We start from the raw sequence: 16280 nt of genomic DNA on the forward strand, positions 1-16280 counted from the left end.
TACTACAAAAGTTGTATTTGTTTCAGGCGTGGATCAAGTAATTTTGTAAACCATGGGAACATGATTTTCCATGTAATAATTATTTATTAGTTTCCACATGGAGTAAATGGAAATTAACATCACAATATGAGAGTATTTGTGAAAGACTGCATGTTAAATTTTGAGAAATGAGTGGATTTTCAGATGAAGCAAGCTGCATGCCCCTCTGCTAAATTCTGTACGCTGAGCACCACCATCTATTTTAACTATAGAAAGATAGCAGTAGGATATAACCATGGGCGGGCACAATCAGATCCAAGACAAATCATTACCAACGTATTATTAATTAAAACACAAGCAAAGTCCATGTCAAGCATAGAAGGTAACACATAGTCGCTATCCGTGCAAAGACACAAACACAAGTCTTATAGCCACATTAGCCATCAACTTAAAGCATCATCCAGGCCTTTTCTGTTGCAACTAGATATATATAGCAGTCAGATATATTGTTTTCCCTCTGCTCCTCACTGAATGTACAACTCCTGTATTTTTATTCAAACTTGGTGCCTTTTTTGCCATTGAAAGAGAGTTGTTGTAAAGATTGGAAACTCCCAGCCCCGTTTATAGAGCCTCATGCCAGTTTGGGGAGGGCGGTGGAAATGGAAAGCAGCAAGGGAGAACCAACGATGATTGAAAAAGGTTGGTGTTGGCTTTCACGTACGGCATGGAAGAGCTCCTCTGATTGGTCTGATGAAGGCAATGATAGAGGTGAAAGAGGAGAAATTGGGGGTTGATAGTCGTCATCATGAGGAACTGCAGCAGCGAAATCTCCATATCAGGGAGGATGCTCTTTTGTAGCGATGACGCTGCTGGTAGAGGTGGGGTGGTTGTGGCGGTGCCATTGTCCCAGCTCCAAGATCGGAGTTGCCATCTTCAGGTCCTTGTTCAGCTTCTCCAATCCCCTAAAAATCAGCACATACATATTGATCAAAACGATGAAAATAAAACTACTATTTATAAAAATATCAAACTATTTTCCTGAAATCAATAATATTACAGCTCAAGGATACCATGAAAACTTGAAGTAACGGTGCCATTTTAGCTGCATATAACTGAATCAGAACTTCAAGATTCAGGTATCATCTAGGAGCATCTGTTTTGCAGAACTTAATAATTGTGTTCGGACTTTTTTTTTTCCCGTGAAATTATGATATTTTGTGATGTCAGCATTATGATTAATGGTCACTTTCTACTACAATGCATCTCTCTGTATCCGAAAAAAAGAAACATATAATTTGCATTATTTTTCAAAGGAGTAGATATAATTCCGAATTTACCTTCCCGGGGTCACATCAAATGTTGCAGTGATTGTGGAGCTTCGCTTCCATCAACTCCTGCAGTTAAAACTGTTGCTTAAGTTCAAGAACATATGTGAACTATATTCCACAAAATTTTCACCTGGAGAGAATTAGTGTATGAGGATATTTGAAGAAGGGGGTATGTAATCAGTGTTAGCCCCTTATGCCCCACGTACTGCACAATGATCACAAGCGGCACCTTGCACTTGCGCACATGGCTTGAGGCATGTGGGAGGACATGTCAAAGATAAGATAGGTAGCATTAAGGGTGTTAGAGGTTGTTATGAGGCGTGCAACATCGGCAGCAATTGGCCCATGACTTGGAAGAACATGTAGACAGTGTGAGAAACGTGTTCTGGAGATTGAAGGAGAACAAGCGTTGTGTGGAAAAGAGAATCGTGAGTTTGCACAGGAAACAATGTTCCTTAGGCATAAGATCAACAAGCGGAAAATCCATATATATGAGGCCAAGGTTAGGACAATGGATGAGGACACTTGCATTGCTAGAAAGGTCATTCCATTGACTAAAGATGGGAGAAGATATCCAAACCACTGGGAAGTCTTGCTTAGTTCGCTAGTTAGACAAGAATGTGAAGAAGGAAGTAGGGTTGCAACTGTGGGATCCTCCCTAAAAAGTGTCGCGTGGCTCCCTCTCCCTTGGCCACGCAGACGGCCCCCCTTGCGACACGTGGCATCGCACATTCCACCCGGATAGAAATTCTCACTCATTCCACCCGGATGTCTCACAGCTGCAATTATATCCGGCCGACATTCCACCTCATCCGGATATCTCACATCCGGATCCGGCCGACGTTCCACCTTCTTCGAATATTTCACATCCGGCGCCTCCCCGTCGGATGGGGGAGGAGGACGATTCAACTTCCCCGGACAGACATGTCCGGATACTCTGGTGACACTTACCCGGACAGCTTGGTTCGTTAGATACTCGCGATTCGCCGAATCCATTTCCGCCCACAATAAAAAAGCACCGACAATACTAACGACCAAGTCTCCTGAGCTGTCACTCATCTTTAATGCAAGATACATTCGACAAGACATTCCCAAGTCTTCTCAGGTCTCCTAACACATCCCAGATATTTAAAGTCATAAATTGAGGCGACATCCACCGCCTAAATATTTTCCTGACAACCGTCACCTTGCACCAGAAACGTCATGATTACTTTACCACCTTATGAGCTGTAATCATGACGATGGGACCCGCTAGCACAGCGAGGCCATACTTTCTGACTCATATATAAACTCTAAGGAGACTCTCAAGAAGGTAAGGGGGATAAAAAAGGGAGATAAGCATCAAGGGATAAACATCCTGCTAAGGGATAAACATCCTTGACAAAAAATCACAGAGCAACACTCCCAAAGGAAAACCCTATTTTCCAACAGCTTCCAAAATACTAACTTAATCATCGGAGGGTGTGTCCGGACATCTTTTGTGCAGGAGGAAGGAGGATTCACTATAACGCGTTGACCGAGATTCCGTTGCTGGTGACGACTACTGTAGCAGGGGAATTTTGCCATCAACATTGGCGCCGTCTGTGGGAACATCTTTTCTTCTCGGTAAATCCTATACCTTCCAACTATAAAGATGACTTCACCCTCAAGGAGTCGGTTTTCCGCCAAAGGTGTCAAAAGTTACTTCGAGTGGCGGGACATCATGGAAAGACGACAGTGAGAAAACGAACGGCAAATGCAAATTTTGCTCCAAGAAACAAGGAAACTCAGGGAAGAAAACAATGTCTTGAGGATCCAAGGCTCTTCCCAACATCAACACTATCATCGGAGGCAGGACCCCTGTCACAACCAGGAAGCTCCATTCCCCCGAGAGGCGAGCCCAACCTTCAGGCCACATGAGGCATGGCCTAATGAAACCCCGGTGCATGCTCACCATGTCCGACGAGACGAAAGTTCAGGCTCTACTCGAGTCTCATCCAAGCAACAACGTGAGAAAAGGCCCCAAATATCTGACGCCATGTGCACGCATCTTGGACCCCAAACATCCTACAAAAATAGGACTCATGCCCCCATATCACTGGATGCACACTGCGAGCCCTCGAGCTCGCTTACTTTACAGGGACATGCCGCTTGCCCACCCGTGGCGCAGGTTGGTAAAGATCCCTCGCACACAGCCCCTCCGGGCTCTATCAATAGGCGCCTGGACGACATGCTCTCCACGCCTTTCAGCTCTCGTATCATTAAATATGAACCCCCACGAGGGTTCATCGTCCCGAAGTTCTCCACATATGATGGATCTAGCGATCCCTTTGATCACATAATGCATTATCGGCAGCTCATGACCCTTGACATAGGGAATGATATGCTGTTGTGCAAAGTTTTCCCAGCCAGCCTACAAGGCCAAGCTTTTTCGTGGTTCCACCAACTACCCGCGAACTCGATTGACAATTTTTGGGATCTGTCCGAGGTCTTCGTGGGGCAGTACTTATGCTCAGCCAGGCATAAGCAAAATATCAACACCTTGCAGAACCTCAAAATGCAAGAAAATGAAACTTTGAGAGAGTTCGTGAAGCGTTTCGGACAAGCTGTCCTACAAGTCGAATCGTACAGCATGGACGCAGTCCTCCAAATTTTTAAATGAAGCATATGCCCAGGGACCCCCTTCTTCGAGTCCCTCGCCAAAAAACCTCCTACATCCATGGACGATTTATTCCGGCGTGCAAGTAAATACTCTATGCTAGAAGACGACGTCTGAGCCGCTACACAGTAGGTCCTGGTAGCTGGCCAAGCCGTGAGAAGCGAATCCACCAGAAGCTTCAAAGCACCCAACCATCCTGGGTTGTCCAATAGGGGGCAAGATGAGCAGCGCCTGCCACTCATTCGAACACCTCTCACCAAGTCGTATGAAAAACTGCTTCCTATAATCCGCGATCTGCTCGGATTCAGATGGCCAGTACCAATAAGATCGAACCCCTCAGAAAGGGACCGCAACAAAAGATGTGATTACCATAAAGAGCATGGGCACACCACTGAAACGTGTAGAAGCCTCCATTACATGGTGGAGGATCTCCTAAAGGCGGGACACTTGAAGCAGTACGTCCGAATAGTGCCTAAAGGTGAAGGATCTCCCTGTGGTTGAGGCTCACGCGCCCCAACAGCTCCTGTTAGGGCAATAATCAACTACATAAACGGAAGACCCTTGGATGACGAGTACAGCTCCAAAAGGAAAAGGCAGAGACTACTGCGAGCAGCCATGGTTCGGAAGCACGTGAGCTCCATTCAGCCGGGATTAGCCAGTGGGGGCATCCACCCCATAGATAGAACCATTGTTTTCCCTACTGTGGATCCAGCCCGAGTGCTGCAGCCACATCGAGATGTTCTCATCCTAACATTAGGGGTTGGAGACTTCGATGTGAAAAGAATCTTGGTCGACCCAGGTAGCTCCGTAAACCTGTTGCAGGTGGCGATCATCAAAACAAATGACGTCCCAACACTGGGGAGGCCACTCTGGGTCGCTTTGGCACTAGAGCCAAAAATAAATTCGGTTGCTATGAGCACGAACAAAACAAATGACGTCCCAACATTGGGGAGGCCACTCTGGATCGCTTTGGCATCAGAGCCAAAAATAAATCCGATCACTATGAGCACGGACAAAACAAATGATGTCCCAACATTGGGGAGGCCACTCTGGTCCTGGCCCATTCCGGTCCAATCCCGGTGGTACGGCTGGCCAGAGCAAAAAATACTTCGGTCCAATCCCGGACAAAACAAATGACGTCCCAAACAAAAACGTAGCCTAGATGGTACCAGGAGGGCAACAATAAGGGGTAAGAGCCTTGTCGCCACCATGAGTTCGAATCCTGGAGACCTCACCCTCAAGGACCAAATAAACAAATGACCCCATAAGCCTCTACACTGTCCGGCCCATTCCGGCTATGATGCCTCCGTCTGGCACAGATCGGTGGTACGGTTGGGCACCAGAGCACAAAACGCTGACGCTTTGGCGGGAATAGCCGCATCATTTCCCGTGAAAGAGTCAACAATGCTACCTGTATACGTTCAAGCCACTCCCACCATCGCTGAATCACGCGTTTGCAATATGAGCCCAAAGGAATACGACTGGGTGGTTGACATTAGGACCTATTTACAAACGGGGGCATTGCCTGAAGATTCCAAGCACGCCCACAAAATTCGGGTGCAAGCATCCCGCTTTACCCTAATCGGAGGTGATCTCTACAGGCGATCCTTCGGAGGCCCGTACCTCAAATGCTTGATCCAGCCGGAAATCCAATGTGTTATATTCGAACTTCATGAAGGCGTTTGCGACAACCACTCAGGGGGCAGAACCCTGGTGCACCGAGCGCTTTCACAAGGATATTATTGGCCTACAATGAGGCAGGATGCAGAGATCTATGTCAGGAAATGCAACAAATGCCAAAAACACACGCCAATCATGCATATGCCCGCTGAGACATTAAACTCAGTAACAAGCCCCTGGCCCTTCGCGCAATGGAGGATGGACATCGTGGGACCCTTACCCACTGCAGCCGCTCAAAAGAAGTTTCTACTCGTTGCCACCGATTATTTCAGCAAGTGGGTGGAAGTTGAAGCCTACACAAACATCAAGGATAAGGACGTCACAAGGTTCGTTTGGAAAAATATAGTATGTCGATTCGAAATCCCTCAGGCGATCATAGCTGACAACGACCCTCAGTTTGATAGCTCTACCTTTAAAGATTTCTGCGCAGAACTTCACATCAAAAATCTGTATTCCACACCACGGTACCCTCAAAGCAACGGTCAAGCGGAAGCGACCAATAAAACCTTACTAAGTGCGTTGAAGAAACGGTTGGAAAAAGCCAAAGGAAAGTGGGTAGAAGAACTGTCCGGCGTCCTATGGGCCTACTGGACCACACCCGGAAGGCCGACAGGAAATACCCCGTTTGCCCTCGCATACGGAACAAATGTCGTCATCCCAACTAAAGTGGGTATGCCTACAGCCCGAACTACCGTCCAAGGTAAAAGAAATTAAGACAAAGAGCTTGCAAAGCACTTAGATTGGGCGGATGAGGCTAGAGAGGTAGCATCCATCCAGATGGCCGCATATCAACAAAAGGTGGTTGTGTATTATAACAGGAGGGTGCGACCTCGGATTTTCAAGGATGGGTCATTGGTACTTAGAAAAATCTTTGAAAACACGGCTGAGAAAGGAGCCGGAAATCTTTAGGCCAATTGGGAAGGTCCTTATGTGGTGTCAAAAGCCAACGAAAATGGGTCATACCATTTGCAAACCTTAAGTGGAACCCCTCTACTCCGCCCTTGGAATGTAGCCAATCTAAAGCAATACTACCAATGAAAGAGAAATTTTGTAAAGGTAGCATTTTTATCTCGCCTTTTCTGACTGGGCCAGACATGCGATATAAAAGGGGGCATTGTGGGATCCTCCCTAAAAAGTGCCGCGTGGCTCCCTCTCCCTTGGCCACGCAGACGGCCCCCCTTGCGACACGTGGCATCGCACATTCCACCCGGACGAAAATTCTCACTCATTCCACCCGGATGTCTCACAGCCGCAATTATATTCGGCCGACATTCCACCTCATTCGGATATCTCACATCCGGATCTGACCGACATTCCACCTCATTCGGATATCTCACATCTGGATCCGGTTGACGTTCCACCTTCTCCGAATATTTCACATTCGGCGCCTCCCCGCCGGATGGGGGAGGAGGACGATTCAACTTCCCCGGACAGACATGTCCAGATACTCTGGTGACGCTTACTCGGACAGCTTGGCTCGTTAGATACTCGCAATTCACCGGATCCATTTCCGCCCAAAATAAAAAAGCACCGACAATACTAACGACCAAGTCTCCTGAGCTGTCACTCATCTTTAATGCAAGATACATTCGACAAGACATTCCCAAGTCTTCTCAGGTCTCCTGACACATCCCAGATATTTAAAGTCATAAATTGAGGCGACATCCACCGCCTAAATATCTTCCTGACAACTGTCACCTCGCACCAGAAACGTCATGATTACTTGGCCACCTTATGAGCCGTAATCATGACGATGGGACCCGCTAGCACAGCGAGGCCATACTTTCTGACTCGTATATAAACTCTAAGGAGACTCTCAGGAAGGTAAGGGGGATAAAAAAGGGAAATAACCATCAAGGGATAAACATCCTGCTAAGGGATAAACATCCTTGACAAAAAATCACGGAGCAACACTCCCAAAGGAAAACCCTATTTTCCAATAGCTTCCAAAATACTAACTTAATCATCGGAGGGTGTGTCCGGACAATCCATCCGGACATCTTTTGTGCAGGAGGAAGGAGGATTTACTGTAACGCGTTGATTGAGATTCCGTTGCTGGTGACGACTACTGTAGCAGGGGAATTTTGTCATCAACAGCAACCCTCACATATTCTAGAGAACCTTGGGAGATTAATGTTTTAGGAATGTCATTGAAGAAGTTCCAAAGGTGCATGATTTTAGATCAATTTTTGATTGTTGATTGATTTTCAAAGTGTGCTTCCTTTGCCATCGCTCCACATTCTTGCACTGAAATGATGATAGGTTTTTTTTTTTCCCTTTAATGTGGTCCACGTGGCTTATTTTGTTATTAATTATCCTTTTTTTTTTAATTTAAAGGACAATTATGGTTAGTAATATGAAGTGCTAGAATCCTATTGGTCAATTAAGGATATATTTTCCAAGTAATCGTTTACGTTGATGATACATGATAGGATACTCTATTAGATTTGGTCCTTTCTTTACCCATTATGTACTCATCTTTCTCTCCATCAAGAAAGGTACACCAAACTAAAGGGGTTAAGAGAGAGAAACCAAGTTTTCTGTAATTTATTCTTCTCCACAAGGAATTTCTCTTCAAGATCAATCTCTTGGATTAAGGTATGTTTTCTTGATTATTTATTTTATTTGTAAAAATAAAAAAGTTCTAAGATTTGGAATTAAGGTTATATTGTTTAGCAAGAATTAGGGTTATGATTATTTTGCATAAATAAAAGAAACCCTAACATGTGGTATTAAAGCACATGGTTTAGGAACTTGTGATTTTCCTCTAAAGAGATTATTATATGTTTCTCTTTTATAATATCAAATTTTTGACAAGAGAATTAAATTTATTGATTATATTTTCTGTTGCAATGAAAAGATTTTGTTGATATTTTTGCAGTCGGTTTCTTTCTAAAATCATCACAGTGCTTTCAAGTTCTTGTTTGCAATCTTTATTAGATGGCCTTTTTATTGAGTTTTTGGAATTGTTTTATCTTTCTTTGCAAAAATTCTTGATGAACCATATAATTAAAATTGCTATGAATATATAATGGAGAGTATAAAGTTTTGACATTCAATATTGGATCTACTAATCTCTTTTAATGCATATATTGATGATTGTTAGAGTTTGGTGACTTTAATTCTTTTTTGGTCTGACTTGAAAAGCTCGGAGTGCAACATATGTGGATAAACTAAAATTATAAGATTTTTTAGGGGGTTTGTGGTGGTAGCGAAGGGCAAAGCCCTTATGGTATGGACTTGCTTTGCTTATTACTCTCTCACACACACACACACACACACACACACACACACACATATATATATATATATATATATATATATATATATATATATATATATATATATATATATATTTGATGTTGTATAGTTTTAGGGTTATGATGATGATTATGCTTTTGTTGTAGCCACTCACAACTCTTCCCTCTTGTACAAATTTTTGACATAGTGGATTTTTTTCTCCTTTACTTGTGGTTTTTCTCATCTAGGGTTTTTCATGTAAATTTGTGTGTTCTTATTATGTTTATCTTATTTCATATTCTTATTATTCCATAAAAAATTGGCATCGAAGCTTGTCGGGCTTAATCTCAACAATGGCAACTATGAAATATGATATTCCACTTTTGGATCGCAATACCAAATTTTTGCTATGATAGGTCAAGATGTGGGTTGTGCTCACACAAATAGATTTGGATGATGCACTGTTAGGGTTTGATAAGATGCCCTCATTGTGGACATCGTAGGAAAAACAACATAGGGATCGAAAGACCTATCTCAAATTCATCTTCATTTGTTAATTCAAATTCTATAGGACATTCTAAAAAATAAAACTGCCATTGCGTTCTAGTAAGTTGCATTTGAAATAACGATTGTATTCTCACCATATGATAGAAGGTACGTTTTTAGAAGATCAATTAACCGTCTTTAAGGAAATTGTCTCTTATCTAAAGACCGTGGAGGTTAAGTACAATGAAAACGATTTAGGGTTGATTTTATTATGTTCGCTACCCTCTTCATATGTGACTTTCAGAGATACTATTTTATATAGTCATGACACTCTTACTTTAGAGGAAGTATTTGATTCTTTATTCTCTAGGGAGAAAATGAAGCCGCTTATTGTTGGATCTGAGGCTCAAACAGAGGGCCTTGTTGTTAGAGAGAAGACATAGGAAAGGAATTCTAGGTGGTGATGTGAGGGGCAGATCAAAATCCAATAATAAAGACAAAATCTATAAGTATTGCAAGAAAAAAGGGCAATTCAAATCTGAATGTTATAAGTTGGAAAATAAGAATAAGAAAACTATTGCCAATCAAATGAGAAAACAACCAGAAAATTCCAGTGAAGCCAATGTTGCAAAAGATGACTACAGTGATGGAAAACTCCTAGTTGTTTCTGAAGGTGACTCTAAACCTTACAAGGATTAGATTCTTGATTCAGGTTGCATGCTTCATATGTGTCCTAATTGGGACTGGTTTTCAACATATAAAACGTCTAAATGTGGTATGTTGATGGGAAATAATGCATCTTGTAAGATAGCTGGTATTGGAATGGTCAGAATTAAAATGTTTGATAGGGTTAGTAGGACACTTGGTGATGTGAGACATGTCCTAGATCTAAGAAGGAATCTTATCTCTTTGAGTACTCTTGATTCAAAAAGGTACAAATACACTGGTGTAGGTAGAGTCTTAAAGCTTAGCAAATGAGCTTTTGTTGTGATGAAAGGGCAGAAAAGGTTTGTCAAATTATATGTCTTGTAGGGTTCTACGATTATAGGTGATATAACTGTTGCTACTCCTTCCTTATCAGATGGTGATGTTAGTAGACTCTAGCATAAACATCCTGGGCATATGAGTGAGAATGGGATGGTTGAAGAGAAAAGAAAAGGACTTTGAAGCTTCAAGAAGGGTTGACATGATAGAAGCTTCTAGAAGAGCTTACATGGTAAATATTCTCTTCACATGCTCCTTCAAACAAAAATGAATTTTTCACCTTGAGTTTGGCCTTGAGCTTTAAGAACTGATTGATTGAAAGTGGTTTTGTAGAAAAATCTGCTACCCGGTCAACTGAAGGTATAAACCGTATATCCAACTCTTTTTGAAGTACTTTATCATGAACAAAATGCATATCAATTTTGATATCCTTGATTCTAGCATGATAAATAGAATTAGCAGCAAATGAGGTTGTACCTTGGTTATCACACCAAATAACTGGTTTAAACCTCAATTGAAGTCCTAACTCTATTGCTAAGGATTTGAGCCAAGTTAACTCAACTATTGCATGCACTAAGGCTCGATATTCCAATTCCATGTTGGATCAAGCAACAATACTCTATTTCTTTAAACTCCAAGAGATAAGATTACCCCTTAGATAGATATAATAACCATTAGTTGATCTTCTATCATTTGGGCAACTAGCCTAATCTACATCTATGAATCTTATAAGATTTAAAGATTTGTTTTACTAGAAATACACACACACCCACACGTGGTTGTAACAGTTACTAACCTCTGCAGCATGAAATATGGCTATACCAATGAGCTGAAGATGGCCTTGGCTTTGGCAAATCTGGGGTTGAACATACATCAGTGGACTCCACCTCTAGATCAGGGACGTGCATGATCTTTGGCCAATCCTGGCCTCCTCCCTTCTCGTTTCTGCATCGCTCCATCAACAGTGGGCATCCTTGAATCACCAAATGTTGAAGGGAGGGGGAGATACCTTCCTCAGGCAAGGACTTGAGTTTTGGGCAGTCCTCAATATAAAGATCAGTGAGGGAGGAGAGACTCTTCAGCACATCCTTTGGGCCAAGGGACTCAAGGCTGGGGCAACGACTGATGGTCAAGCATTCAAGCGTTTTGGGGAGTCCTTCATGCGGCAATTTTGTAAGGCTGGGGCAGCATTGAATGGACAATAATTTGAGGAAGGTCAAACCTTGGAATGGTGCTTCTTCTTCACACAAAGACATTAGATCTTTGCAATGCCGAATATGCAAGGCCTTGAGACGGGGCAGATAAGGCCACTTTGGGAAGGAGGTGGCGTTTGAGATGTTGGAAATTACCAAAGAGCATAGAGAACTGTTGTCCGGTATTGCCCCCACTAGTTTTCCACCCTGACATTCTTGGTCAACTGCCAAATGCTGAAGATGTCGGAAGCACTCCGGATTTGGAAGGTCTCTCAATAATTCACACCTATTAATTTCCAACTTCTGTGGGGCAAAGACCAGTGGCAGTGCGTGCATCTTTGGGCAACAATCAACCTTCAATTCCAATAGCTTAGAAAAGGAAGAATTCACTTCATTCCAATCTTGTAGAACCAGATTGTCCACGAGTACCAGAAACATCAGAGACTGGGTTGCTGGAAGAGTCTCCAGGGAAACGCACTTTTTGATCTTCAATTTTCTTAGCTTAGGGAAAGAGGGTAACTTTGCTAGCTTTGGGCAGTTACGAATCTTTAGTTTCTCCAGGGAAACATTATTACCCTGGGGACATTTGTCTTGCAATTCCTCTACCTCCTGCAACTCCTGCATTCCTTTAAGGTAGAGCCGTTGAAGGTGGGGTAACTGACCAAGTGAGAGAATTTTGCAGTTTGTGCAACCATTTAGGGAAAGAGTCAACAGATTTTGAAGCCACCCATTTGTCATCCAATGTGGAAATTCGGAACCCCTGAAGTGACAAATGCGGAGCTCCTTGAGGTTTGAGTGAGGCTGTAGATCTTCAAGCACCCGCCCATGAGTAACTGCGTCTTGGGGCCCAGCAACATCTCGGTCACTCCATTCTAAAACAAGCTTCACAAGGCTTTCTTTCTCCTTCAACATTGCATCCACTGCATTTTTCACTGCATTCTCAAGCTTTGAAATGTGCAACGTTCCTGTAAGGTAGGCCATACCCTTTAGTTCTTCAATGCCATAACCATTCTCACAGCCAATTGGAAACACATGCAAGTTATGCAGGCTGGTTAAGCTCCCCATCCTCGGTGGCAGCTTGGTGCATGAGTACCAGAACCTTTCATCTAGCTCCAGATGTCGCAGGTTGATCAAGTTGGCAAAGTCCTTGGGCAATTGGGAAAGTAAAAGACACCCTAAGAGTTTCAGCGTTTGCAAATTGTAGAGGTTACATAAGGAGTCGGGAAGCCTAGTGATTTCAGTTTTGCTGAGGTCCAGGTAGCGCAACAGCTCCAACTGGTCGATTGATTCTGGCACTATGGAGATTGTGCTTGAACTCAGATCCAACACCCGGATGCATGTCAAAGCCTGAAACATCTTCTCTAGAGAACTCCCAATATTTTTCAAGTATCCACTGGGGAACAGAAGTGTACGTAACTGCCTAGATTTATCAATAATCTGTCTAACAGGTTGCTCTACATCTTTGCCCAGCAGTGACACATGACGGGTTTTCGGAGGTAGATAACACTGCTCGCTGTCTTTCACTTGCAAGAAAAGTGGGCTGGCAACTAGCTGTGCGAACTCGTGGATAAGATCATGCATCCTATATTGGTCACCGCCAACATCGGAAGGTTGAAAGAAGGACCTCATTAACAACTCATCAAAATACTGACTTCCGGTTTCCTCTGGGCTTTCTTGTCCAGTGTATTGAATGAATTCTTCTGCCATCCATAAATTGACAAAGTCTTTTTTATCAAACACATACGCCTTGGGAAATAAGGAGCAGTACGCAAAGCACTGCTTTATATGAGAAGGTAGATGGTCATAACTGAATTTTAGGGCAGGCAAAAAATTATGCTTCTCTGCTTTGCAGATATCATTCTTTGAGATTTTCTGCCATTTGTTTACATCCGTGTTGCCTCGCAACAGGCCTGCCAATGCCGTCACCGCCAAAGGCAAACCTCCGCACTTGGCTACGATTTTCATACCAATTTTTTGAAGGTCCCCCCGTGTTCTATCTGACATCTTACAATGTTTAAAAGCGATTCTTCTGAACAACTCCCAACAGTGATTGTCGGACAGAAGGCCCAAGCGATAAGGATCTTGGGTGCCCATGATATGAGAAACTTTAATTGTTCTGCTGGTAACCAGGACTCTACTTCCTCTTCCCCCATGCCTCAAGACTTTCTCAAGCGACTCCCACTGAAAGTAATTGTCAGTCCAAACATCGTCTAGGACAATTAGAATTCTTTTTCCAGCCAACAATTCGACAACACGAGACTCTAGCATGCTTGTAGATAAACCTCCAAGTTCACAATTCATGTGGGAGAGAGATGTAATGATGCCTTCAAGAATTCTAGGGAAGTTAAAATCAACCGTGACACAAACCCAGCTCCTACAATCAAAATGTTGGACTGCTTTAGGATGATTGAAGATGAGTTGAGCAAGAGTTGTTTTGCCCAGACCAGCCATCCCAATTATGGAAATGACAGAAAAGTGGGACTCTTCTCCCTGGTCGGATTCATGGGATAGAAGCATATCTAATATCTCAGATGCATCATCTTCCCTACCAACAATATCACCTGCAGAAGAACTTGTATGGTGTAGAGGCCGTGGGTAGGGAATCTTTTGCCTTGCAACAGATTCAGATCTTAACCTTTGTGTCGTTTGTGAAATCAAATCTATCCTGGCTACGATGTCCTTGATCTTAAGGAAGCAAACATTAAATCGAAGGGAAGCTTTACCTGGACATAGCTGCTGCCGCTGTTCCTTTCTTCTAATGCTCCTGTAAACTTTAATTAAAAAAGCCTCCAATACATCTTGCGCATCCGAAGCTGCATCTTGAAGATCTCCCAGCGAATATTTCAAGAGTGGATCAGCCTCTTGCATGTCCTCCTTATCCATCAGTTCTGCTTTGAATGGGATTAAGGCTCGTAAAAGCTTTTCCAAGTCATCCTTCACCTTTGCTAATGATGATACGTCTTCTACTATCATCAACAACAACCGTATCTTAACTAAGAGGCTGCTCGCGATGGGGCTGATGACAATTGAATCTGGGTCACACATGGCTTGCTTCTCTCTGTCGAATTGTGGGCAACGAACTCAGGGATGTTGTGAAGCTTGTGATATCATTTTTTCCACCTTGCCAACCATGTTAATTTATCTAAGGTAAGCTAGATGATGAATCAGATGGGAATCTGTCTTGTTCAACTTCTTTTTTTTTTTTTTTTCTTTTTTAATTTTTAATATTATATATATAAAGAAAACTTGTTGAAAAATACATTGCTTGCTTTCCTGTCAGAGTTGTGGGGCTTGCTTTCATGTCAGATTTGTGGAAGAAAATTAATTTTTAATTTTTAATGCAATCTAATATTTATACATATATATTCATAACATGCATAAGGTACTTTATATAACCAACCCTCAAAATCATTTTTAACATTCTCATCACACTTGTGTTTTATTTGGTTCTCAAAAATTATTTTTTAAAAAAATATTGAAGAAAATAATTTTCTTACATTTGATTGTCTTATAAAAAATTTCAAAGAAAAGAAAATATAATTAAAATTAATTAAAAACTTATACATTTTCAAATTATTTAATATTTATATTGATGATTTAAAATATATAATTTAAATTTGAAGTAGTAAATAAAAATAATTAGTTAACTTTAATTTTATCTGTTATTTTCCTTCACCTCTTCTTTCTTTATATTTTTTTTTTCTATTTTCTTTCCATTGCATTTTTTTCTCAAATTTTATGAGAACCAAATATAACCTTTATTTTTCTTGAAAAAAATTGTATATAATAAGGCAAAGCAACTACAGTGACTTACAATATAAGTCAATATGACATGATAAAACACCTCCAAAAAAATTAAATTTATTAAAAGAGATAAATATGAGGTAAACATACTTATAAATTGTTTGATAATGATTTTAGGAAACGTTTCTAATATTTTTAATAGTTAAAAAATTTTATCATCCAAGTGTTAGAAAGACTAGAAACATTTTCTACCATCACTATCAAATGCATTCTTAATATAACAAGAAAATATATTAAAATTAGGTAAAATTTATTTATTTTCAAATTATATAATATTTATATAAAAAAAAAATTGAAACCAATGAGAAATCAGGAAGCAGTTTTTGATAATTTGAATTATTAGAAATTACCTAGAAACCACCCCAATTAAGAAAAAAAAAAGTGAAAGACTTTTATATTGTGGCACGAAGTGATTCTTCATTTTAATATGATTTCATTAAACGATAAAACAACTATTATTTTTTGGATATTAAGCATTTGAGAAAAGTAATATGAAGTTTTCCTACAACAACCGATCCCTCCTCCTTGATTGTTGCCTTGTTTTTCCAATTGTTGTTGGGAAATAGGTGTGTCAGTAGGCATCTAAAAATAATTAAAAAAGTTTAGGTTGTCTAAGCATCGGAGCGCTGGAGAATAATTTTTTTTCACAGATCTTTCCATTCACATGTGGTCACGTTTTATTTTATTAATATAAAGCTGTCCCGAATTCCACGAAACCCACTATCACTTTTTTTTAAAAATAAAATAAAAAATTATTATTTAATAAAGGGATGGCATCAACAACCATTTTCAATTGTCAGAAATTCAATACCATTGGCTTTTCCATGGCAAAGCCAGCTGTCAAGATTGTTTTATTCGCAACTTTCTATAAAGAAGGATTATTTTAACGCCAATTATTGCCTGATTTCAAGAAGGCCAAAATGAACTCGATGACTTGGGAACCATCCT

The 16280-nt window shown here is 41.3% G+C and overlaps 1 protein-coding gene across 3 annotated transcripts; it reads right to left on the bottom strand.

Moving 5' to 3' along the window:
* Positions 1–290: 290 nt before the first annotated feature.
* LOC117932250 (putative disease resistance protein RGA3) lies at positions 291–14663 on the bottom strand. 3 transcript variants are annotated; one of them, XM_034853398.1, is made up of 4 exons: positions 14252–14342; positions 11132–13902; positions 1317–1373; positions 291–941 (listed from the first exon to the last, which is right to left on the bottom strand). In XM_034853398.1, exons 1-3 carry the CDS (start codon positions 14257–14259, stop codon positions 1327–1329), a joined length of 2826 nt encoding a protein of 941 aa, XP_034709289.1. In that variant the 5' UTR covers positions 14260–14342; the 3' UTR covers positions 291–941; positions 1317–1326. The 3 variants fall into 3 exon arrangements, with proteins under 3 accessions (XP_034709289.1, XP_034709287.1, XP_034709288.1); XM_034853396.1 differs by having other exon boundaries at positions 11132–14663; XM_034853397.1 differs by lacking the exon at positions 1317–1373 and having other exon boundaries at positions 11132–14663.
* Positions 14664–16280: the final 1617 nt, after the last annotated feature.

Source organism: Vitis riparia, chromosome 15, assembly GCF_004353265.1.
Source record: "Vitis riparia cultivar Riparia Gloire de Montpellier isolate 1030 chromosome 15, EGFV_Vit.rip_1.0, whole genome shotgun sequence".
Lineage (NCBI taxonomy): Eukaryota > Viridiplantae > Streptophyta > Magnoliopsida > Vitales > Vitaceae > Vitis > Vitis riparia.